General features: G+C 42.0%; 1 protein-coding gene across 2 annotated transcripts in view; it reads right to left on the reverse strand.

Moving 5' to 3' along the window:
• The window catches only part of SPOCK3 (SPARC (osteonectin), cwcv and kazal like domains proteoglycan 3), a 489,251-nt gene that overhangs the window by 269,978 nt on the left and 191,430 nt on the right, over window positions 1-27,843 (reverse strand). For both annotated transcript variants that reach the window (XM_044285920.1, XM_044285986.1), the window contains exon 3: window positions 22,570-22,615. In XM_044285920.1, coding sequence (XP_044141855.1) covers window positions 22,570-22,615 — 46 coding nt within the window. The remainder of the gene's footprint in view (window positions 1-22,569; window positions 22,616-27,843) is intronic.

A 27,843-nucleotide genomic window follows, 5' to 3' on the forward strand; every position in this document is an offset into this window, starting at 1 on the left:
CACACCTACACAAATCGGCTGCTAATGTTTTTATAAATGTATGTTTTAATGTACCTGTGAAGCACTTTGGGCAACAACATTGCAATTAAATATGCTATATAAATAAATAAAATTTTAAATGAATTTCTCACTCTATCAAGCTTGCCATGTGCACTTTTTAAATTTGATCAATCAAATGGTGAGTGTTATGTTTACTATCTTTACTCACTCCAAACACTCCACACAGTTACACCGCCCACTCCATAAAGTTACTCTGCCCAGTCCAACCTTTCCACAGTTACTCCAGCCACTCCAACCACACAACAGTTACTCAAGCCACTCTACCCAGTTACTCCGCCCACTCCAGTTATAGACTACTGGTGGAGGCAAGAACACTTCACACAATTTCCCCAGAAATTGTAGCTTTTCTAGTTATTATTATTCTTTTTGGGGGCACTATTGTTTAATAAGAGTGCCTAAAGGAGAACTTTTACTATTTTGGAGCTTACATAAGGGCACTTATATTGTTCACTAAGGGAACACTATTATTGATATTGCATGGATGGTACAAGTACTGTGTATAGTGTAAAAGTTGGATATTTTTATTAAATAGGCAATAGAGGAGAAGTCTCCGATGAATTCTTCATGCAGGTCTGTGTCGAAAAGGGAAAGTGAACTCCAATTACAAGACCTATAACTCAATGCCACCACCGACCAAATTCCGGGTCGATAAGTACCTAACATAGGGGTGAGAGATATGGCCTAAAATCTATATTGTGCTTTGTGCACACAACAGCAGGGAGCTGACCATGGCAGCAAGCCTCTGATCAGCCCCCCAGCCTCTGATGTGCCCCCCAGCTTCTGATGTGCCCTCCAGCCTCTGATCTGCCCTCCAGCCTCTGATCTGCCCTCCAGCCTCTGATCCGCCCTCCAGCCTCTGATGTGCCCCCCAGCCTCTGATCCATCCTTCAGCCTCTGATGTAGCCCCCCAACCTCTCATGTAGCCCCCCAGCCTCTGATGTAGCCCCCAGTCTCTCATGTGCCCCCCAGCCTCTCCCTCTTATCAGCCCCCTCTGCTAACTCAAACCCACCCCCCTCCCCAGTATTAAACATTGGTGGCAGTGGCCACAGGGTCCCCCTCCTCCCCACCATCATTGGTGGCGGTGGGCCCCCTCCCTCCCCAGTATTGATCATTGGTGACAGGGGCCCCCTTCCCCCCCACATCATTGGTGGCAGCAGCAGTTCCGATCGGAGTCCCAGCAGTGTAATGCTGGGGCTCCGATCGGTTCCCATGGCAGCAGGACGCTACTGAAGTCCTAGCTGCCATTGTATGTCAGTGAGCAGCATTATACTCACGTGCGCGGTGGCCGCCGGGCGCTCCTTTTTCTGTCTGTGCGGCGCATTGCTAATGCGTATAGCTCACGTGCGCGGTGGCCGCCGGGCGCTCCTTCTTCTGTCTGTGCGGCGCATTGCTAATGCTCATAGCATTAGCAATGCACCGCACAGACCTATGAGAAGAAGAAGCGCCCGGCGGCACGGAGCACGTGAGCTATAAGTATTAGCAATGCGCCGCACAGACAGAAGGAGTGCCCGGCGGCCACCGTGCACGTGAGTATAATGCCGCTCACTGACATACCATGGTCACTCCGTGGTCATATCGCAGTCCGGTGATATAAGCCAGTGACTGGTGCAAGGCAAAGGTGGTGCCAGTAAGCATAACTTCGGTTCAAGGAAAAAAGTTTGAAGACTCTTAAGGGACTTTAGACACACTCACAGAGCCAGAAGTGCGCATTGGGGAGCAGGTAAGTATGCTTAGCTTTCAGGGCTCCAGATGGCGACCAAAATGGTCGCCAATGCGACTAAGAATTTACAAATGGCGACAAGACTTTTTAGTCTTGTCGCCATTTGCGACTAGACCCTCCGCGGCAGCTCTGCAGCTGAACAGCGGCGGGCACAGGAGCTGATAATTCTCTGCCCCGCCGCCGATGTTCTTCTCAGTCTGAGTCAGCTCGGTCACAGCACACAACAGCAGAGACGCTGGCAGCAGGGAGGGGAGGGGCTGGGGAGGAGTGTAATCTGATCCTAGAGTGGAAGCTTCTGCTGCTGCCAGCCCCTCCCCTCCCCGCCCACCAACCAATCAGAGCTGAGGCAATGCAAGCACTAGCAGCTCTGAGTCACTGACAAGTACAGGGAGAAAGAATTGAATGAGTCACAGGTGAAAAGAACTAAAGATCCGACTTAGTTAGTGACTCATTCGATTCTCTCCCTGTACAGTGTGCCCCCCAACACCTCAGTATCAGAAACATTGGTGGCACAGTGTGCCCCCAACACCCCAGTATAAGAAACATTGGTGGCACAGTGTGCCCCCCCTCCCCCCACACAGTATAAGAAACATTGGTGGCACAGTGGGAAGTGCCAATGAGGGTTAAAGAATAATTTAAAAAAATTAACTCACCTCCTCCAGTTGGTCTCCTGTTCTTGCTTCAGGACCTGTGGTGATGTCACTGAGCTCATCACATGGTCCATTACCATGGTGATGAATCATGTGATGAGCACAGTGATGTCACCACAGGTCCTTTGACAGGTCATGAAGAAAGAACAGGAGACGATCAATTGGAGGAGGTGAGTTAATTATTATTTTATTTTTTTAACCCTCATTGGCACTGCCCACTGCGCCACCAATGTTCATTATATTGAGGGGGGGCGCACTGCGCCCCCAATGTTTATTATATTGAGGGGGGCACACTGCACCACCAATGTTGATTATACTGAGGTGTTGGGGGGGGGTGCACACTGCACCACCAATGTTTATTATATTGGGGGGGCGCACTGCGCCACCAATGTTTATTATACTGGGGTGTTGGGGGGGTGCGCACTGCGCCACCAATGTTTATTATATTGAGGGGGGCACACTGCGCCACCAATGTTTATTATACTGGGGTGTTGGGGGGGGGTGCGCACTGCGCCACCAATATTTCTTATATTGGGGGGGCGCACTGCGCCACCAATGTTTATCAAACTGGGGTGGGGGGGGGGGGGCGCACTACGCCACCAATGTTTATTATATTGAGGGCGCACACTGCGCCACCAATGTTTATCATACTGGGGTGATGGGGGGGTGCACTGCGCCACCAATGTTTATTATATTGGGGGCGCACACTGCGCCACCAATGTTTATCATACTGGGGTGATGGGGGGGGGCGCACTGCGCCACCAATGTTTATTATATTGACCTTCTACTAAGCATTCTGTATTAAAGAATGCTATTATTTTCCCTTAGAACCATGTTATAAGGTAAAATAATACAGTGAATAGACTTTCATCCTAGCAACCATGTGTGAAAATCGCACCGCATCCGCACTTGCTTGCGATTTTCACACAGCCCCATTCACTTCTATGGGGCCTGCGTTGCATGAAAAAAGCACAACATAGAACATGCTGTGATTTTCACGCAATGCACAAGTGATGTGTGAAAATCACCGCTCATGTGCACAGCCCCATAGAAGTTAATGGGTCCGGATTTAGTGCGGGTGCATTCCGGTATTTTGAATGCCAGATCCGGCACTGATACATTCCTATGGGAAAAAATGCTGGATCCGGCATTCAGGCAAATCTTCAGGTTTTTTTCGCCGGAGATATAACCGTAGCATGCTGCAGTTTTCTCTTTTGCCTGATCAGTCAAAATGACTGAACTGAAGACATCCTGATGCATTCTGAACGGATTTCTCTCCATTCAGAATGCATGGGGATATGCCTGATCAGTTCTTTTCCGGTTTAGAGCCCCTGTGACGGAACTCTATGCCGAAAAAGAAAACCGCTAGTGTGAAAGTACCCTAAAATATTACGTTTAAATCCCCCCTTTCCCAATTTTACATATAAAATATATAAAGAATAAATAAACATATAACATAGCGCTGTCCAAACTATTAAATTATTAAAAAATATCTCCTATGCGGTGAGCATTCGCCATTTTTTAGTCACCTTGTCACCCCAAAAAATAGGATAGGACTGTTCTATTATGGGCCGAACATTTCATAATATGCAAAATGCACGCGGCTTTTTTTGGTGTTTTTTTTTTTTTGCGCGGTATTGAGTATCGCAATACCTTATGGTGACGAAAGCGAATCAAAATTTTGGTATCAAAACAACCCTATGCCAATCTGATCGGAGTAGCGTTGTCACGATACCAAAATTTTGATTCGGTTTCGATTTGGCGACTAAAAACTAGATTTGGCTCCTAAATTTTTCAGTTCAGGAGCCAATGGCTACCAGGTATTTTTTTAGTCTGGAGCACTGGCTTTACAGATCCTACTGGGTGAGGCGTAATAAAAAGCTAAACAAAAAACACTGAAGTTGGAAAATCCATTTAAGGCATTATAAGCTTAGCATTTTATTTTTACAATGACATTCCTGAAGCATCTTGCTACTTAGGTTGAATATTCTTGTTATACATTGTCAATGCGTTAAATGGACAGTGTTCTAGGCTACTTATATAGGCAGCACAGTCCAATATGGAGTTTCTGTTATATCAGTACAAGTATGGACTCAGATGATGGTTTTTCCTTTGACATGGCCTTACTTTTTCATATAGTGTGCGGCATCATAGGACAGACACACGCATGTACAGTAACTATAGCAACTGCCTTCCTATGTGAGTGCTTATCTTATATTGCATGCATATATTTGAACACTGTTGTGTTTGTTTTTGTATCTATGAATGTCCGGTTTCACATAATTTGTATTACATGATCTGTATCACATGATCTGTATCACATGATCTTGTAAATGAATTGACTTCACTTCCTGTTGGGTATATATATATATCACAGTATGCACTTGTTCTTTGCTTGAGAAAGGCTTTAGTTCAGAGCCGAAACGTTGCATCACATGAGTGAATAAAGAAAAACCTTTTTTGTGGATCCCAGGAGTGCTGTTCGTTTTTCTATTTATATACCAAGGGGTAAGCAGCTCATTCCCCAGTGAACGTGCACCCAAACTTTCTAACTATTTTTTGTCAGTGCTGCCATTCTTCTATACTATATATATATATATATATATATATATATATATATATATATATTATACTATATATATATATGCCATAATATATTTACACATATTATTATATATTTAGAATTTATAATATATTATAATATCTGTAAATATATTATGGCTGAAACATTAACTGGCTATTATAGCTGAGTGGTTAAGTGCCTTGTCTCTAATGCAGAAGGTTGTGAGTTTGAATCCCAGCAGAAACATTTCTGAAATACAGTCTAAATTAAATTTAAATACACTGGGGTGTCCCCAAGCACTGACTCCATATATGGACATAGCTATATATGGAGTCAGAGCAGGGACTCCTAAGCTGAACTAGAGTCCCGACACCCGCCCCTCTTCAGAGCAGGGGGTGCCTGGCGTACTTCCATTGTGCTCGGTAGAACACGAGCACTTTGGTGCTCAATCAACACTAATATATATATTTATATATATATATATATATAGTGGTCACAGTTTGCTAGTCAATTGGTGAATGCCACACATTGGACATACTGTATGATCCTACAGGTATCCTAAATGAATATTACGGTCTCGGATTACCATGGGCCTGTGACCATACCGATTTGATTGCTTGTATTTGTTAACTCTTCCTGTACTGTGCTCCGTTGACATTAAGGTATGGCTACTTGGTGATTATAGTAAAGCATAAAAAAAAACTCTGACAGAACTACTATAATTTGGTCACCTTGTTTAATAGATAATGGAATAAAAAGTGATTAAAAAGCCATATATACCCCACAATGGCACCAATAAAACTACAGCTCACCCCACAAAACACACTCTCACACAACTCCACCACTGAAAAAATAAGTATGTTTTGGGTCTCAGAATATGGTGACACACAAAATAAATTTAAGAAAAGGTGATTTTTATGGTACAAAAGTAATAAAACAAACTATATAAATTTTGTTTCAAGACTGGATCTATTGGGGTTGTTTCTTATGATTTTGTACTTCAAGGCCACTGCAAACCTGAAATTGCTCCTGAAAAACATCCAATGGAGGCTCAAAAATCCAGAAGGTACACCTTAATTTCTGAGGTATTTCTAATATTTCTAAAAACTTAAAAAACATGGTAATAATTATTGTTTTAATTCTCTATCAATTGCTGTAATTAAAAATTGAAAGGCTATAAAAAATGAAATTCTTAAATTTCACCTCCATTTTGCATTCATTCCTGTAAAATATCTTAAAAAGATCATAGAAAAATGATGCCAATATAAAGTAGACACATGGAAAATGATAACTGTTGTGTCAGTTATGACTGTCTTAAAAGCAGAGATATTTAACTGTTTAAATATGCCATTTTTTAAACTTTTATATTTAAGATTATTATTTTTTTATAAAAGCAAAACATATGACCTAAAATGCAGCAATAATAGCATTGAGATTTGGAATTCAATATGAATGTCCAGGAAAATTTAATTTGCCACGAAGCCGAATTTCCTAGTGCTTTGTGGTAATGAATTGATTTTACCTGAAATGGGGTAAAAAAAATATATATATTCTTACCTCATCCGTTTGAGCGCAAAAAGCTAGCCACGGCTATCTTGATGGAAGATCTCACACAAAATCCCATGCGCGGTGATGTATAAAGTCATCACGCTGGCCGACGCGATTTTGTGCGTGATCTTCAATAAAGATGGTGGTGGCTGGCTCTTCACCATCAAATGGATAAGGTAAATATGATTTTATGATTTTTTTATTTTACACTGTATGAACGCGGAATCTGAGGGGTAAATGACAGGGGGCAGCCCAATCACAGCTCTCTGTCATTGCACCCACAAATTACAAAGAAATGTGCTTTGTGACAAAGTAATTCTTCACAAAGCAAATTTTTTTTTACATTTGGAGAAGCAGCCGAATCTAATTTTGACAATACTTCGCTCATCTCTAACCACTAACATAAAAGTATGATGTGTCACGAAAAATTATTTCAGAATTACTTGATAAGTGCAAGCATTCCAAAGATATTAAAACATAAAGTGAAACATGTCAGATTTGAAGAATGATTTTGCATCCTGAAGGAAAAATAGGTCTTTGGTGGTTAAGGTCCTTACGGTGTTAAACTACAAAACACGTTTTTGTGAAGTTCTGTTTACTGTTACTTTTCTGTCACCTTTCAAAAGTCAAATGCAAATGTAATGATTCATTTAGTGGGAAATAACTGTCCCAAGTCGTGTTTTCTGATTGCAAATAAAATTATAATGCTTATTATAAGAAAAAAACATCTATGCAAGACTGACCCACAACAGATAAGTAAGGCTAGTTTCAGATATGCATTGTCAGTCCTTGTTTTCTGTTCCCTTATAGGAGCACAAAAACGGAAAATGACGCAGTTCAGGATCCGCCACAAGATAAATGCCAACAGCTGTTGATGAACCGACTAACCTATATAAAGCCTCATTCACACGTCAGTATTCTCCACGAACAGCACACGTCCACATTCATTTTAAGGTATGTATTCAGACAGTTTTTTACCACGGTCCATGGGTTTTAGCACAGATACATGCTCTGTTTTGTCCGTCACACCCATTATAGTCTATGGGTCCATGAAAACCACGGATGCCATCCGTGTTCCATTCGTGTTTCAAGGATCATTAGGAAGAGATGCTTTGAAAATTATTTTTCAGCTGTGCAGTGTCAGTGAAACACAGATGGCACATGGACAGCAAAAAATAGACACACGGACTAAACACAGAGCCATCACTGACCACCTTCTCACAGATTTGAGCATGGACACGGACGTGTGAATGGTGCTTAAGGCTGTCTTTGGTTCACTTATGGTGTCGGAATGTCAGAATTTGCAACTGAGGCTGTTACGCATATGTGAACTTAGCCCACATTTGAGGCTTGGAATGTATCTACAACATATTACATTTCCTAACATTATTAGACATATAAAAAGGCAAAATGAAAAAAAAAATTGCTCCCTTTAATATGTATCTTTTTATGACAATGAAACCCAGAAATGTAAGTTATCTGCATGTTCACCTAAACTTATCATGCATCACTTTTAATTGTACTTCGTATCTTTTTGGCTATTTCTCAAAAACATATTTCAGCATTCATCAAAGCTTTCAATATATGTGAAGTTTAGAATCATATTCTATTTTTGCTGCCTGTAAGCTTGATGAATCCGTCATGCACGGTCCTGAAGAGATATAGAACAGCAAAGCCTTGCAATGACTCAGATGTTTTTTGCTCCAGGGTCCCAGCCTGTTTTCCCAGCTTTTTCACCATGACAAATATCTTAAAGAATATTTGTCCTCCATTTCCAAAATATATTTATAATGTAGTATATGAAATAAATCACCCTCACCCTCATAATATTACCACACATTATGTTTTATTTTATTTTATTACCCAACAGTCTATTACCTCTTGTTAAATAAGTAATACTACTTGTGCTGATGCATCTAGTTCTTGCTGCTCTGGTAAAAGGCCTAAATGTAGCCAATTTGATAATCTGAACATATCAGCACAGTGCAGCCCAATTATAAAGGATAGAATACAGAGGATAAACAATCATAGAGATTTGTCCTTTATTATAACAAAAGATGGATTTTTTTATATGAACAGTCTCTATGATATTTGTTATTTCAGCTTCTGCTTGCTGAGATTATCATTTTCTCATTTAAAATAAAAAAGTTTACGTTATTTGACCCTTTCTGGACCTGCGATTTTCCATATTTGTTTTTTACTCCCTGCCTTACCGAAGCCAGTTAGGGATTTTTTTTTGCAGGACAAGTTGTACTTTTTAGTGGCACCATTTATTATTACATACCATGTAGTAGGAAGCTGGAAAACAATTACAAATGCGGTGGAATTGGAAAAAAATTAAACAATTCCACCACAGACTTATGGGTTTTGTTTTTAAAGAGTTAACTATGTGGTAAAACTGACCTGTATTCTCTGGGTCAGTATGGTTACAATGATACCATATTTATATAGGTTTTCTTGTGTTTTAATACAAAAAAAAACTTTGGAAAAAAAGTTTTTTTCTTTTCATTGCCATATTCTGAGCCTCTGATTTTTTTTATAGTTATGTTTACAGAATAGTATCAGGGATAATTTTTTCGCAGGACTATCTTGATATTTTGAAGTGTGCATGATGTTTAATCACTTTTAGTCAATTTTTTGGAAGGTAAAGTGATGAAAAAATGGTGACTCGGCCATTTTTTTTCCATTCCGCCTTTTGCTCTGTGGAAATAGTATTTTTATACTTTAATAGTTGTGGCCATTTTGGATGCAGAAATGTCCAGAATGTTAAATTTTTCATTATTGTTTATTTATTTATTTTTTATTCATGTTCAGTAGATTCCAATACAGTGCCAACATTCAAATACACTAGTAATCAGCCTGGAATTCTTGTACAGACTGAGGCCTATTACTGCTACAGAGTGCCTTCCCTGATCTAAGCCAGGGGAAAGCATTCCGGGCTGGTAAACGCAAGGCATTACTTCTGCTGTTTAAAACTGGACATGTATGGCATTGTCTGGAAGGGTTTAACTAGCATGGTCAATCAAATCCCCTCGTTATTTATATATCTTTTGCCAAAAAAAGTGTCATAAAGAATTTAATATTGCAGCAAGCTAGCAAAACCCTTGACTTCAATTCACAGCACAATCACTAAGTGGCAATAACAACAGCATACCCTTTAAGTTATTACTCAGTCTTTCAAACATACTTATTTAGGAAAATAGCTAAGCCAGCCTTACATCTGCAACTAGCTCTTTCAGGACAAAAGACCTTTATCAGAGCAAATAAAATAAAATCAGCTTTTCTAGTTGCAAGGCCTTGGGAGGACCTCTGGATGGGCACTATTTCTATTATGGAGACCAGTTAAAAAACATGATGACTACTGTATGCTAGGAAACATTGCTCTGGTTTTTCTAGGAAAAATCTATGAAAATTAGCACATCTTACATCTGCTAGCATCAGATAGGCTTAGGAAAGCTAATTTGGATAGCTTTCCGAGAAACCCAAAGGGGCATTGCCTGGTCTAAAATACTATACTACTACTATTACTACTATTACTCCACTACATACGTACTACACATATTAGGCACTCTCCGTAATGTGAAAGTGTACCCCCTCCCCCAGAAAACACCTATATATAGCCAAAAAAAACACAGCAACATAGTGGGCTTTCTGGGATGCTTTCTGAACCGCGAGAAAAGATTTCTTCATCCTTAATTTTCATGACTGTAGAGGCAAAATGCCCCTATAAGACACAAGGCCACAGTGGTCACATGTGGTACACAGAACATTATTGGGAGAATTAAAGCAGTGCTGATGGAGTGTAAGCATTGGAACAGAGAGTGTAATTATTTTTATTATTTTAATATCTTTTCTTGCAGATTACAAAAAAGTCTCACAGAGAAAAAAAAAAGATCACAACCTAAACTTAAGCCTTTCTTTTATACACCATAAAAATCTAAACCATAGTCAAAGGACATAAATCATAAATTATATAACCCCTGCCCCCTGTATGCATTTTAGGCTTTAGTGAACAAGCAATATTTTTTTTTTCATTGTTGCATTCCAACAGCTTTAACTTTTTTTTATTTTTCTGTCAATATATCTGTATGAGAGTTGGCTTTTTGTGAGTTGTAGTTTTTAATTGCAACATTTTGAGGTACACATGATTCATTAACTAACTTTTTGAACTCTTTATGTAGGAAGGAAAAAAACAGCAATACCACCACTGAATTTTTACATTATAAATTTTGCAACATTCACGTAAATAACTTGATCATGTTATTATCTGGGTAAGTACCATTGCAGCAATAACAAATACTTATTGGCTTTTTTTGTTATTGTTTTAATACTTTTTCACAATAATAACTCTTAAAAAAAAGGAAATTGGTTTTGCATCACCGCATCTCAAGAGATCAAGTGATCCCAAACTCGGATATTTCGAGGAGCTCTTTTCAGCACCATTCCTTGATTTGGCCCTCTCACCAAGCACGATTGAAGAGGGACAGATCTTGAGCATGATTCCCAAACTCTTGAGCATCCACAATCACAAGAAGATGACGGTGGGGAAAGGCAATTACTGTTTAATGAGGTGGATGATGATGAGACACAGTTGCCAAAAACGCAATGGCAAATACTGTCTCAAGAGGTTGATGAAGAGGATGAGACACAGTTGTCAATCACTGAGGTGGTGGTTAGGTCAAAAAGTCAGGAGGATGAACAGAGTGAGGAAGTGGAAGATGAGGTGGTGGACGATGAAGTCACTGACCTAACCTGGGAAGGTAGAAAGCTGAGCAGGGACAGCAGTACAGAGGGGGAGGGATGTGCTTCACCGCATCAGACTGGAAGAGGCAGTAGGGTGGCAAAAGGGAAAAGGTGGGCCACACCAAACAGGCCCGCAACTGTTCCCCGGAGCATAATTTTGCGGAAATCTCCCTTGCCAAGAAGTAGGTGTTCCGCATTCTAGCGATTTTTTGAGGAAAGGGCGGATGATAAAAGAATTGTAATGTGCCATACAAAAATAAGTAGGGGCCTGAACATTAGCAACCTCAACACCACCAGCATGATCCGCCACATGGCATCAAAGCACCGTAATAGGTGGGTCGAACGCCTGGGTCCTTAATCTGTGTCTGCGGGTCATACCACTGCCCCCTCTTCCCATGTGCTATGTGCTAGCCAATCCCATGTCCAAGACGCAGGCCCGGATGCCTCCCGCCATGCACCTGCAAGCATCATCAGCGACCACATCCTCTTCCGTGTCCCAACGCAGCATACAAATGTCCTTACCCCAGGCATTTGAACGTAAGCACAAATACCCTGCCACCCACACACAGGCCATAGCACTAAATGTGCAGCTTTCCTAATTACTGGCCCTGGAGTTGTTGCCATTTAGGCTTGTGGACACTGAGGCCTTCCACAGCCTCATGTAGGCAGCCGTCCTGCATTATGCAGTCCCCAGCTGCCACTATTTTTCAAGGTGTACCCTGGCAGCCTTACACCAACATGCGTCTCGTAACATCACACGTGCCCTGACCAACACAGTTACTGGAAATATCTACTTAACAACGGACACATGGACAAGTGCATTTAGCCATGGACTCTACATTTCCCTGACGGCACACTGGGTGAATGTTGTGGAGGCCATGAGCGAGTCGTACCCTGGGATGGCACAGGTGCTACTGATGGCAAAAATTGAGGGCCCTACGTCGATCAGGGTTTCCGCCAGCACCTACGTTAGGGACTCCAAACCCCACTTCTCCTCCTCCGCCTCCTACTTCACTTCCATCTTTGAATTATTCGCGTGCAGCACCAGTCAGTCATCAGTCGGTAGCTGGAAGCAGTGTAGCACTGCAGTGGGGAAGCGGCAACAGGCCATACTGAAGCTGATATGCTTAGGGGACAAACAGCACACCGCTGCAGAGCAGTGGCAGGGGATAAGAGACCAGACTGAGCTGTTGAGCTGTGGCTCTCGCCACTCAACCTAGAACCAGGCATGGTTGTGTCTGACAATGTCCGTAACTTGGTGGGGGCTTTGAAGCTCGGCAAGCTCAGACGCATTCCCATGCCTAGCCCACGTCTTAAACTTAGTGGTTCAGCTGTTTCTCAAAGCCTACCCCAATTTACCTGAGCTATTTGTGAAGTCATCAACAGCTTCCACCGGTCTGTCAACGCTGCAGCAGTGCTTGAATTGGCCAGCTTACTGGCTGTTGTGCGACGTGAGCACATGCTAGAACTCGACGTTCCACATGTTGGCCAGGCTTTGTGAGAAGCAGAGGGCAGTAGTAGAATACCAGCTGCAACATGGTCGTCGCCTTTCCAGTCAGCTTCCACTATTCACAAGCGAGGAGTGGGCACGGATGTCTGACTTCTGTGAGATTTTAAGAAACTTTGAGGAATCAACACAGATGTGAGTGACGATAACGCTATTATCAGTGTAACCATCCCACTTCTGCGTCTACTCAAAAGCTTGCTACTCACAATTAAGAATGACACTTTGCATGTGTAAGAGGTGGAAATGGGGGAAGACATTACACAGGGTGATAGCCAGACCACCCTCAGTTCGTATTCTCAGAGCGAATTGAACAACGAAGAGGAGGAGGAGCAGGAGACGGTTGCCTCAGCTACAGAGGGTAGTACTCACAGAAGTTTAATTCCATCTGTTCAGCGTAGGTGGGCAGAAGATAATAAGGAGATTGAGAGTGATCCTCCTGATGACGAAAGCGAAGTCTTGCCTTTTAGTACTCTGGCACACATGCCTCTCCAAACTCTCCAAAGACTGTGACAGTTTCATGACACTCGCCAGCACTCTCACCCTGATGCGCAGCCTAGTGTCACAAGGAGGAAATTTTTGGGGAAGATGGTGAAGGAGTACGTAACAGACCGTGTCAGCGTCCTCAATAATCCCTTAGTGCCTTACAACTACTCGGTGTCCAGGCTGGACACGTGGCATGAACTGGCGCTCTACGCCTTGGAGGTGCTGGCCTGGCCTGCCCTGCCTCCAGAGTTTTGTCTGAGCGGGTATTTAGTGCTACTGATGGCATAACAGATAAGCGTATCCGCCTGTCAACTGAAAATGCTGACAGGTTAACTTTTATAAAAATAAACAAGGCCTGGATTGACCATGACTTCTCGACTCCACCAGAGGAAAGCTGATGAACATAAATGTGTTGTTTATAATGTACTGAATTCACTGTATTCCCATGCACCCCTTGTACCACAAACAAGCGTATATGGTTAAATCTTCCTTTTCTCTTCCTCCTTATCCTCTTTCCTCATATCAACATGATTATTCGTTGCATATAATGTCCTCGCATATATGCCCTTCGCATATAATATTTTACAGGGTCAGCTCAGCTGCAGGCCCTCGTATATAATTTTTCAAATGGTCAGCTCACCAGCAGGCTCTCACATATAATTTTTTTAGAGGGTCATCTCACCGGCAGGCCCTAGCATATAATGTTTTAGAGGGTCAGCTCACTAGCGGGCCCTAGCATATAATTTTTTAGAGGGTCAGGTCACCAGCAGGCCCTCGCATGTAATGTTTAACAGGGCCAGCTCACCAGCAGGCCCTCGCATATAATGCTTTACAGGGTCAACTCACCAGCAGGCCCTTTCATATAATTTTTTGCAGGGTCAGCTCACCAGCAGGCCCTTGCATATAATCTTTTACAGGGTCAGCTCACCTGAAGACCCTCACCTACAACCTTTTAGAGGGTCAGCTCACCAGCAGGCCCGCGCATATAATTTTTTACAGGGTCAGTTCACCAGCAGGCCCTCACCTACATTCTTTTACAGGGTCAGGTCACCAGCAGGCCCTCGTATATAATTTTTATAGGATCAGCTCACCTTCAGGCCCGCACCTAAAATCTTTTACACGGTTAGCTCACCAGCAGGCCCTCGCATATAATGCTTTACAGGGTCAGCTCACCAGCAGGCCATCACATAATTTTTTAGAGGATCAGCTGGCCAGCAGGCCTTCACCTACAATCTTTTACAGGGTCAGCTCACCTGAAGGCCCTCGCATATAATGTTTTAGAGGTTCAGCTCACCTGCAGGCCCTCACGTACAACATTTTAGAGGGTCAGCTCACCAGCAGGCCCTCGCATATAAGTTTCTACAGGGTTAGGTCACCAGCAGGCCCTCACCTACAATCTTTTACAGGGTCAGCTCACCAGCAGGCCCTCACATATAACGTTTTACAGGGTCAGCTCAATAGCAGGCCCTCACCTACAATGTTTTACAAGGTTAGCTAACCAGTAGGCCCTCGCATATAATGTTTTACAGGGTCAGCTCACTAGCAGGTCTTCACCTACAATCTTTTACAGGGTCAACTCACCTGAAGGCCCTCGCATATAATTTTTAGAGGGTCAGCTTACCAGCAGGCCCTCACCTACAATGTTTTACAGGGTAAGCTCACCAGAAGGCCCTCACATATAATGTTTTACAGGGTTAGCTTACCAGCAGACCTTCACCTACAATCTTTTACAGGGTGAGCTCACCAGCAGGCCCTCGCATATATTTTTTTAGAGGGTCAGCTCACCAGCAGGCCCACACCTAAAATCTTTTACAGGGTCAGCTGACCTGCAGGCCCTCACCTAATTATACCTAATAGGTAATTTGCGCACATGCTGCCTTGCTTGGATGTGGTACCCGTAGCCATTTCTGAGGCTCCCTCTCCAGAATTGAATCATGATTCCCCATGGTCACCAAGGTTTGCGCTGAAAATAACATTGAAAATTGATAAGGCAAACCTCCGAATGAATCGTCGCCGTCACCGGGACGTGCGATCGGCCCCAGGTTATCTAGAGTTACCAAAGTGGCAGCAGGCCCTCGCTCATAATGTGTAGCTTGTCAGATCAGCAGACCCTTGCTCCAAATGTTTTTTAATTGGTTCACCAGCAGGCCATCAATCATAATTTCTCAAGGCTGTGTATGATGCCCTCCATTATGTGTAACAAAGGGTGTATTTTAGTGCCTGTTCCTTGTAATTTTATGCAGCCCTTTCACTTAGTGCATAGACTTTATGAGTGTAGGAGTCAAACTACATGAACAATTGTACCACAATGTGAATGAGGCCCACCTTTATGTGATATACAGGTTGTATCGGAGTGTCTCTTCCTATTAATTTTTGTCAGCACTTGCATTTTATATACAAGTAAATACACAGAAAAGCATCTAAAATCGATTTTATCTTCGGTTTGGTGCTTATTATTGTCAGTCTGTAAAAGTGGCGTACTATTCGGACAACATCATTCCCAGCAGTGACTGGGAGTCCAAGATGCATCCAGACATCCTCCCTATGCTTTTTTCTAGTTATTACACATTTATTTTGTGCCATACATTTTTTTACAATTATAAAAAAAATATATAAATCGAATTTAACCTCTATTTCTGAAAGAGTTTATGACAGGATTTGAACACACAGCTTCTACACCATAGGCCAGAACTTTAACCACTACACTATATAGACAGTCACTTAAAAATGTAAAAAAAAATATGAGACTTCTACCGTATAACGTATTTTTCCAGCTCACCATATATTTTCACATGCACGGAACAGACCGGTCCAGTCCTTGTTTGTAACATGAAGAAAGAGAAGTTCCAGAATTCATGATAAAACCTAGATGTTTTCTTTATTCATAATGGTCATAATTCATATACATGGACAGCTTCTCCCTCCACCACTAGGTTGACATGTTTTGGACTTGTTAGTCCTTACTCATAACTTAGAGGTTACGAGTAAGGACTAACAAGTCCGAAACATGTCAACCTAGTGGTGGAGGAAGAAGCTGTCCATGTATGTGAATTGTGACCATTATGAATAAAGAAAACATCTAGGTTTTATCCTGAATGCTGGAACTTCTCTTTCTTCGTTCTATCGTATAGGTCTCAGTTGAAATACAGTACAGTAGAAGTCTCATAATTTTTGTATTTTTTTTTTATTATTATTAAGTGGCTCTGCAGCTATTATAGCTGATTGGTTAAGTGCCTTGCCTCTTATGCAAAAGTTTGCGAGTTCAAATACTTCTTCTCTGAAATACAGGCTAAATTTGATTTAAATACACTGTGGTGTCCCCAAGCACTGACTCCATATATGGATATAGCTATATATGGAGTCAGAGCAGGGACCCCTAAGCCGTGGACTCACACTGAGGGATTCCCTCACTGTACAGTGATCTTCTGCATAGAAATAGAGGCAAAATTAGATTTCTATACACTGACTTGAGCATCACGTTTGAGCAAATGTGGAGTTCGGCTGAACTCCGCAATGTGCCAAGCATAGCGATGCTCGAGCCAAACTAGTGTTTGGCCAAGCATGCTCGCTCAACACTAGTGTTTAGTAAATGATGTGCAATACCTTTTATAAGACACAAAAAGTGAAGATTATTAAATATTTTTTTTCCCTCTTTTACAAGCAGATAATTGTAAGGTGTGAACCCATCCTTAAAGGATAACTGTCACACTTAGACCCTAATTTAAATTTTCATATATGTAGTTACTAATAACATTTCAGAATCAGATACTATTAGACTGACTTACCCCATATTTAATAAGATTCAGCCCTTAGCAACCAGTCTGCATAAAACTGCAATTTCACTATTCAGTTAAGATGGCCGCCACTGCCCTCACCCTGAGGCTAATCCCGCCTGCCCTCACTAGCCAGTAACAATAGCCCCCCAAAAGTGTCAGTAACCAGAGCCCTCCCCCTAAAGGGTTAATCTCCTGCAGCAGAAAGGGGTCCTCTTACCACATGTTGCTTTCATTTATACACTGAGCAGACGGCAGATCTCCCTTCCCTGGTCTGCGATGCTTCTACTCTGTATTCTCCAGCTCTGCTGAGTGAGGGAGCATCTGCCAAGCGCAGGGACAGGGAGAAGTGCACACAGCCCAGGCACTGTTATCAGCTGCTGGGGAGGACCTGGCTTTAATCATCTACTTACAGTCCCTGGCTGTCTGTAATCTGACCTTGCACGCTGCGTGCTTCTGCGTCCTCCGTCCTTCAACACAGAGGACGGACCTGCATAGCAACCTGATTTTAAGCACAGGTAAAAATAGGCAGTACAGGGAACCAAACGGTGGAATTAAGGGGTAATTGAGTACACAGTGAAAAGTTGAAATAGGGCCACCTAGGAGATATTTAAACAGAGACAAAATGTTTCTAATTTTTGTTCTGTACATTACCACAATGGATTTTGAACAAAACAATTCAGATGCAGTTGAAGTTCAGACTTTCAGCTTAAATTCAGTGGGTTGAACAAAATGATTGCATAAAAATGTGAGGAACTAAAGTGTTTTTTAAACTCAATCCGTTGATTTCAGGGGCTCAAAAATAAAATGTAAATAAAATGTCTAATACTAGGTTGAAAACTCTTTGTTGGCAATGACTGCCTGAAGTCTTGAACTAATGGACATCACCAGATGCTGTGTTTCCTCCTTTTAATACTCTGCCAGGCCTTTACTGCAGTGGTTTTCAGTTGTTGCTTGCTTGTGGGCCTTTCTGTCTGAAGTTTAGTCTTTAAAAAGTGAAATGCATGCCCTATTGGGTTCAGATAAGGGGACCGACTTGGCTATTCAAGAATATTCCGCTTCTTTGCTTTAATAAACTCCTGGGTTGCTTTGGCTTTATGTTTTGGGTCATTGTCCATCTGTATTTTGAAACGCCGACCAATCAGTTTGGCTGCATTTGGCTGGATTTGAGCACAGAGTATGTCTCTGAAAACCACAGAATTCATCCAGCTGCTTCTGTCCTGTGTCACATCATCAATAAACACTAGGGACCCGGTGCCACTGGCAGCCATGCATGCCCAAGCCATCACACTGCCTCCACCGTGTTTTACAGACGATGTGGTATGCCTTGGATCATGAGCTGTCCTGTGCATTCGCCATACTTTTTTCTTTCCACCATTCTGGTAGAGGTTGATCTTGGTTTCATCTATCCAAAGAATGTTCTTTCAGAAGTGTGCTGGTCTTTTAAGATTTTTTTTTAGCAAAGTTTAATCTAGCCTTCTTATTCTTGAGGCTTGCACTGTGCAGTGAACCCTCTGTATTTACAGTCTTCTCTTACGGTAGATTTGGATATTGATATGCCTATATCCTGGAAAGTATTGCCCACACCTGCCCATGAAACAGCCTTTGAGTCAATTGTCTAATTACTTTTGGTACCTTTAAAAACAGGGTGCCACATGTAAAGGATCTGAAACTCCTAAACCCTTCATCAAATTTTAATGTGGATACACTCAAATGAAAGCTTAAAGTCTTGACTTTATGTCTATGTCTATTATATAACTATAACTTGAATATGTCTTAGAAAACAGGTAATAAAAACAAAATTTGTGTCAGTGTCTAAATATATATGGACCTAACTGTATGTGCATCACCAATTGAGTAAGACCACGCGGCATAAAAAATGATTTGGTTTTAACAAAAATTGTTTGTCTTGTTACAAGCATTTGATTGATTACAGAGAGAAGACCAGAAGACGTTGGCAAGTAATGGCATAAATAGGCAATACAGATCATCGGCAATTCTGGGTGTGTGCATATGTGTTTACAGGAAAGCTGTATAGCCGAGAGCAGATAAATCATTTATTGGAATGTGAATGGGTGTGGCTTTGAGTTTTGGATGTGTGAAGTTGTAGCGGAGAATTTAATGGATGCTCAGCAAAGCTCTGTGTGCAGTCTGTACTCCAAGAATAAGGTTACAGTTATGAGCTGTGTGTGTGGATAAATGATGCTGCAGCAGGGAATGGAAATGTGTATAAAATAAGAAAGTGGAGAACAATATATATATATATTTTTTATAATACTTCTTGGGGATTTGACGTTTTTTTTTCTTCTGTTTTTTATTGGTGCACAAAATTTTTGATTGAGCTTAAATTTTTTATTGAATTCAAGAAACAAATGTGATGGAAACGTTTCCTATGGACCCTTCATTTTTTCATGCCTGTATTGTAAGTTTTTATGGTTGTGGTTATGTGTTATATGTTAACTGTTCAAATAACACACACCAGAGACTGTCTTCATGAATGGTTAAGAGTAGAATGACTAGAAGAGGGAGGATTGCACTGTCCAACCAGAAGGGGGTGGACATAGATGATATAGGGGGAGGGATGAGGATATGGTGGACATCAGAGACAAAAAGACAGCCTTTTTGCCCATCCCCTAATTACAGGTAACTCCTATCAAATAAGAGAAGTTCTGTGTTCTGGTGTATGACTTCATGAAAAAAGTAAATTTCTTTCTACATTAAGAAAAGCTGGGTACATCTTCAAACCAAGATGCCAAAGAGTTTTAAATGCAGAGTTAACCACAAAGCAACATTGGGTATCTTAGAAGGTTCATGATTAAATGTGATATTAATGGTGTTGTGTTTTATTATAGACAATTGAAGCAGGACATATTACAACAAATGTATGTTTTTTGTTTCACACCACAATGTGACATGAACATGCAAATGAAACATGCCTGAAAGATGATCAAAATTAGGGTTATTCACTTTAGAAAAAAGACGACTGAGGGGAGATCTAATTACTATGTATAAATATATCAGGGGTCAGTACAGAGATCTATCTCGTCATCTTTTTATCCCCAGGACGGTGACTGTGACGAGGGGACATCCTCTGTGTCTGGAGGAAAGAAGGTTTGTACACAAACATAGAAGAGGATTCTTTACGGTAAGAGCAGTGAGACTATGGAACTCTCTGTCTGAGGAGGTGGTGATGGTGAGTACAATAAAGGAATTCAAGAGGGGCCCTGGACGTATTTCTGGAGTGTAATAATATTACAGGATATAGCTACTAGAGAGGGTTTGTTGATCCAGGGAGTTATTCTGATTGCCTGATTAGAGTCGGGAAGGAATTTTTACCCCTTAAGTGGCCAATAAGATAATGGGTTGCATAAAAAGGGGCATAGATGCCTGTGATGAGAACATAGTCCTGCCACTTTACAAATCACTAGTCAGACGGAAGATGGAGTACTATGTACAGTTCTGGGCTCCTGTGAACAAGGCAGACATAGCAGAGCTGGAGAGGGTTTAGAGGTGGGCAACTAAAGTAATAACTGGAATGGGGGGACTACAGTACCCTGAAAAAGTATCAAAATTAGGGTTATTCACTTTAGAAAAAAGACAACTGAGGGGAGATAATAACTATGTTTAAATATATCAGGGGTCAGTACAGAGATCTATCCCATCATCTGTTTATCCCCAGGACTGTGACGAGGGGACATCCTCTGCGTCTGGAGGAAAGAAGGTTTGTACACAAACATAGAAGAGGATTCTTTACGGTAAGAGCAGTGAGACTATGGAACTCTCTGCCTGAGGAGGTGGTGATGTTGAGCACAATAAAGGAATTCAAGAGGGGCCTGGATGTATTTCTGGAGTGTAATAATATTGCAGGCTATAGCTACTAGAGAGATATCGTTGATCCAGGGAGTTATTCTGATTGCCTGATTGGAGTCGGTAAGGAATTTTTTATTCCCCTAAAGTGGGGAAAATTGGCTTCTACCGCACAGTTTTTTGTTTTTTTTTGCCTTCCTCTGGATCAACTTGCAGAATAACAGGCCGAACTGGATGGGTAAATGTCTTTTTTCGGCCTTATGTACAATGTTACTATATTACTATGATACAGTGTTATTTTGTAACGACGAGGTATATTAATTAAGGCTACTTTCACACCAGCGTTTTGGCTTTCTGTTTGTGATATCCGTTCAGGGCTCTCACAAGTGGTCCAAAACAGATCGGTTTTACCCTAATACATTCTGAATGGAAAAGGATCCGCTCAGAATGCATCAGTTTTCCTCCGATCAGTCTCCATTCCGCTCTGGAGACGGACACCAAAACACTGCCTGCAGCGTTTTGCTGTTCGCCTGACGAAGCGGAGCCACAATCTGGAATAATCTGGAACAATATAAAACGGATCCATCCCCCATTGACTTTCAATGGTGTTCAAGACGGATCAGTCATGGCTATAGAAGACATAATACAACCGGATCCGTTCATGACGGATGCATGCGGTTGTATTATTGTAATGGAAACGTTTTTGCAGATCCATGACGGATCCGCAATAAACGCTAGTGTGAAAGTAGCCTAACAATGTTTATTTTGCTTTGGCAGAGGACCTCTATAGTACCATTGGAAAGTTCTTATTTAAATATAGTGTTGAATCAAGAAACGTTGTTTGATACATTTGATGCAGGGATGGAGAGAAAACCAAATTCACTCCATCAGCAGCTCATCTTGCCGTATGCTGAGTTATCCAGGACTGCGTTTAAAACTATGGACTGAGTTTTTTTATTTAATTTTGAAACTGAATGACATCTGCTACAATATGTGGAACTGTTCAAGTATCTCTTTCCTAAGTGCAGGCTGTATCAGCTGTTTAACAGAGCCAGGACTGGAAACCACTGGCAATGATCAGGGGCTGTCCAAGTTAATGACCAGGTGTGGTGAGACACAGTTTTCAGTGACCTGACTGCCATCCAACAAAAAGAGACTTCAACCACCATTCTGCCATGCTGAGCAAGGTCTTACTGTTCATACTACGGCTGTCCAGGGGTGGACCTCAATGGTAATATTCTGCCTAAGACTTCCTGAACAACCAGCAGGGCTGATGCAACGACCTGCAGACCAGTGAATGGAGGAGGTCTGTAAATCTTTCTTAAATGGGTTGTAAACTTTTATTTGGCTGCAACAGTGACCTTCTCGCCCTGCATCATGTCAAATGGTCATGTGATACGAGGGGAGCAGGTCACTGCTGCAGCCAATAATTGGTTGCAGAGGTAGTTTACATCCTGGGGCGCAGCAGAGCAGAGACTGGGGAGAAAAGGAGTTGGGAGACAGTGCCAGAAAGCAGGTAAGTATGCTTCCTTTTGCAGGTTGCCCAAGAAGCAGATATGCCACCCCCACCCCCCCCCCCCCCAAAGGGGCACAAAACCTTTAAACATAACAGGAATTTTTTACCATCATCAATAAGTCATTAATGTAGCATCTACTTTAGGACTCTTGTAACAGCTTTTAAAGTTAAGGATTTAAAACATACAGTGCAACTTACCTTGATCAAATGGTCTGCCAGGGCTCCATGTACGAAAGTAATCATCCTAAAGGATAGACAACACAGACTTAATAAAGATATAGCAAAAAAAGACAATATGTAATATAAGGTAGATTACAGCATGCAGTAAATTTAGAGGGGAAAAGGATACAAACCTCCACTTCCTGAGTGGGTCAGCAAGTAAAATAAATAAGAAAGTAAATAACAGTGAGAATAATGCATTGTAAATGCCCTTTAGAGTTTTTTTTTTGTCTTGATTTGGTTAATATGCTATTAGCCACATAGAATTTCAAATGGTTTCAATCTGTATTTTGATAGGTTGGTGATAGAAAGAAAATAACACATAATAACACACTTAAATAAGATATCATTGATTATTCCTTGCTTCATAGAGGAGAATTTCGAACAATGGAATAGCACAAGAAAACATTCAACAATACAGCCAACAAGCTACAGGAGGCTGTGATTAAACGAGCAAGGTATGTAATTTTGCTGGTGCCGCTTTAATGATTCTAGCCACAGTTGCTCCCACACCCGCAGAGTATAGAAATGATTGCTTCTATCGCACAAAGACACATTAGAAGTTGTACAAAGCATATCTGGAAATGCCTGCCTTTTATATATTTCACTTAAATACCCATTCAGGTCACCTGATCTATTTAATATTAATGTAGTGTTAATTTAGGAAACTGGTTATTATTTTTGTAGGGATTTTCCTTTTGAGTTGTACAAGCCTTAAAGGGCTTCTGTCACCCCCCAAACAGCAATTTTCAGTTTTGGACTTAATATATTTGCTAATGTACGCAGATTCCATATATACCCCTCTTACCTCCGGCTGTGCTGTAATTTCAGTAAAAATCATACTTTTGTTATATGCAAATTTCTTCTCTACCAGCAAGTTGGGTGGACTTGCTGGTAGCCACCGCATCCTCGGTCTGAAAAAACGCCCCCTCCTCCACTTGACTCTCTTCCGGGTGTAGGGCTGATGTCATCGGCGCAGGCGCATTGAGGAAGGAGCAGTCAAGCGAGCGTCCTTCTCTCAGAGCGCCTGCGCCGAATGAGGACCGGTACGGCGCAGGCACGGGATTTGAGCTGCAGGCAGGGCCAGCTGGAGGATGAGAGCACTCGCTGGCCCTGTCAATCGAGTGGAGGAGGGGGCGTTTTTTCAGACCGATGATGCAGCGGCTACCAGCAAGTCCACCCTACTTGCTGGTAGTGAAGAAATTTGCATATCACAAAAGTACGATTTTTACTGAAATTACAGCACAGCCAGAGGTAAGAGGGGTATATATGGAATCTGCGTACGTTAGCAAATACACTCACCTAAAGAATTATTAGGAACACCTGTTCTATTTCTCATTAATGCGATTATCTAGTCAACCAATCACATGGCAGTTGCTTCAATGCAAGTAGGGTTGTGGTCCTGGTCAAGACAATCTCCTGAACTCCAAACTTAATGTCAGAATGGGAAAGAAAGGTGATTTAAGCAATTTTGAGCGTGTCATGGTTGTTGGTGCCAGACGGGCCGGTCTGAGTATTTCACAATCTGCTCAGTTACTGGGATTTTCACGCACAACCATTTCTAGGGTTTACAAAGAATGGTGTGAAAAGGGAAAAACATCCAGTATGCGACAGTCCTGTGGGCGAAAAATGCCTTGTTGATGCTAGAGGTCAGAGGAGAATGGGCCGACTGATTCAAGCTGATAGAAGAGCAACGTTGACTGAAATGACCACTCGTTACAACCGAGGTATGCAGCAAAGCATTTGTGAAGCCACAACACGCACAAACTTGAGGCGGATGGGCTACAACAGCAGAAGACCCCACCGGCTACCACTCATCTCCACTACAAATAGGAAAAAGAGGCTACAATTTGCAGGAGCTCACCAAAATTGGACTGTTGAAGACTGGAAAAATTTGGTCTGGTCTGATGAGTCTCAATTTCTGTTGAGACATTCAAATGGTAGAGTCCAAATTTGGCGTAAACAGAATGAAAACATGTATCCATCATGCCTTGTTACCACTGTGCAGGCTGGTGGTGATGGTGTAATGGTGTGGGGGATGTTTTCTGGGCACACTTTAGGCCCCTTAGTGCCAATTAGCCATCGTTTAAATGCCACGGGCTACCTGAGCATTGTTTCTGACCATGTCCATCCCTTCATGACCACCATGTATTGATGGCTACTTCCAGCAGGATAATGCACCATGTCACAAAGCTTGAATCAGTTCAAATTGGTTTCTTGAACATGACAATGAGTTCACTGTACTAAAATGGCCCCCACAGTCACCAGATCTCAACCCAATAGAGCATCTTTGGGATGTGGTGGAACGGGAGCTTCGTGCCCTAGATGTGCATCCCTCAAATCTCCATCAACTGCAAGATGCTATCCTATCAATATGGGCCAACATTTCTAAAGAATGCTATCAGCACCTTGTTGAATCAATGACACGTAGAATTAAGGCAATTCTGAAGGCAAAAGGGGGTCCAACACCGTATTAGTATGGTGTTCCTAATAATTCTTTAGGTGAGTGTATATTAAGTCCAAAACTGAAAATTGCTGTTTGGGGGGTGACAGAAGCCCTTTAAACAAAACATTAAAACTGTTCCAATAAGTATTTGCATAAATGAGTCATATTGTAGATTACTATAATGAACAGCCTGTCGGATCTGTCCTGACACTAGTTCATGTGTGCCCCCGGACTGCATGCAATACTTTTAGTCCGGTTGCCTCTCACCGTGTGCTGCCTTGCTGCCACCGTAACTCCTCCCCCGCCCCCATTATAGTCAATGGGGATGGAGCGGCAGTCTGGGGGCACACGTGAACTAGCGGCAGGACGGATCCGACAGGCTGTTCACCCGCCGGAACAGTCTACCGGACGCCCCCTGCCGCTAATGTGAAAGTACCCTAAGTGGGTCATTTATTAACGTTTTACGTCACTTTTTGATGCACTTATGTTAAATTTTGCCGCAAAGATGTTTTGCGGCAAATTCTGCGATTTTTCCCTGCTCACACCACTTTTGCAATGTGGCGACAATAGGGAACGTGGCGTGGGCAGGGAAGAAGGCGAGCTGGAAGGTCCGTCACAAACACCCGTTTTTGGCATGGAAATTTATCTTAAACTATGCCAGCAAGGGAGCTGGTGTAGATTAAAGCTTGTCACACAGCCAGCGTAAGTAAGCGCAAAAGTTATGTAGAGGCCGCTCTTCAACATAACTTTGGAGCATCTACGGGCAGCGCACAGGGATTACGACCAGCATCTCAATCACTGGTCTTAATAAATGTCTCCCTAATATTTTATTAATATATTATACATAAGAAAGCATTACTGCTGACTTACAGTGGACTGGTACATTAGAAAAAAGGAGTAAGGCTGGTTTCACACGGGCGTGGCAGAAAAAGATGCGAGTGCGTTGCGGGAACATGCACGATTTTTCTGAGCTAGTGCGAAACATTGTAATGCGTTTGGAAGCACGTGAGTGAGAAAAATCGGCATGTTTGGTACCCAAACCCGTTTGGGTTAGGTGTTGTGTAGACTGTATTATTTTCCGTAATAACATGGTTATAAGGGAAAATAATATCAATCTTAATACAGAATGCATAGTACAATAGGACTGGAGGGGTTCAAAAATTTTTTAAATAATTTAACTCACCTTTATCCACTTGCTCGAGCAGCCCAGCTTCTCTTCTGTCTTCTTCTTTGAGGAACAGGACCTTTGATGACATCACTGCGCTCATCACATGGTCTATCACATGATCCATCACCATGGCGATGGATCATGTGATGAGCACAGTGACATCAACCCAGGTCTTTTTCCTGTGCACAGCAAAGATGAAGACAGTAGATAAGCCGGGCTGCACGAGCAAGTGGATTAAGGTGAGTTAATTTTTTATTTATTTATTTTTTTACCCCTCCAGCCCTATTGTACTATGCATTCTGTATTAAGAATGCTATTATTTTCCCCTATAACCATGTTATAAGGGAAAATAATAATGATCGGGTCTCCATCCCGATCGTCTCATAGCAACTGTGCGTGAAAATCGCACCACTTCCGCACTTGCTTGCGGATGCTTGCGATTTTCACCCAGCCCCATTCACTTCTATGGGGCCTGCGTTGCGTGAAAAACGCAGAATATGGAACATGCTGCGATTTTCACGCAACGCACAAGTGATGCATTAAAAAAACTACGCTCATGTGCATAGACCCATAGAAATAAATGGGTCCGGTTTCAGTGCGAGTATAATGCGTTCACCTCACGCATTGCACCCGCGCGGAAATCTCGCCCGTGTGAAAGGGGCCTAAGTCATTCGGAGTTTCATAGAGGTGAGTTAACTCAAGAATGACACCACGAATGGTGATTTATGCAGCCACAATCATTATGTCCAAGACTCCTGATGAATCCAGATTAGTTGAAACAGTGAATCATGTTGGGGAAATATGATTCTGTGTTTTACCCAGTCTACTCACAGACAATCTGTGGGGGAAACTGACTGACTTTTTAAATCTGATTTATTAAAGTTTCGTTGTCAGTTATTTTACTGTGTTTCAGTCCAATCAGAAAATACACCACTTTATTTTCCTATACATGATTTATCTAAATTGTAAATATATATATATATATATATATATATATATATATATACAGTACAGACCAAAAGTTTGGACACACCTTCTCATTCAAAGAGTTTTCTTTATTTTCATGACTATGGAAATTGTAGATTCACACTGAAGGCATCAAAACTATGAATTAACACATGTGGAATTATATACATAACGAAATAGTGTGAAACAACTGAAAATTTGTCATATTCTAGGTTCTTCAAAATAGCCACCTTTTGCTTTGATTACTGCTTTGCACACTCTTGGCATTCTCTTGATGAGCTTCAAGAGGTAGTCATCTGAAATGGTCTTCCAACAGTCTTGAAGGAGTTCCCAGAGATGCTTAGCACTTGTTGGCCCTTTTGTCTTCACTCTGCGGTCCAGCTCACCCCAAAGCATCTCGATTGGGTTCAGGTCCGGTGACTGTGGAGGCCAGGTCATCTGGCGCAGCATCCCATCACTCTCCTTCATGGTCAAATAGCCCTTACACAGCCTGGAGGTGTGTTTGGGGTCATTGTCCTGTTGAAAAATAAATGATGGTCCAACTAAACGCAAACCAGATGGAATAGCATGCCGCTGCAAGATGCTGTGGTAGCCATGCTGGTTTAATATGCCTTCAATTTTGAATAAATCCCCAACAGTGTCACCAGCAAAGCACCCCCACACCATCACACCT

The sequence above is a fragment of the Bufo gargarizans genome, chromosome 1 (genome assembly GCF_014858855.1).
Source record: "Bufo gargarizans isolate SCDJY-AF-19 chromosome 1, ASM1485885v1, whole genome shotgun sequence".
NCBI lineage: Eukaryota > Metazoa > Chordata > Amphibia > Anura > Bufonidae > Bufo > Bufo gargarizans.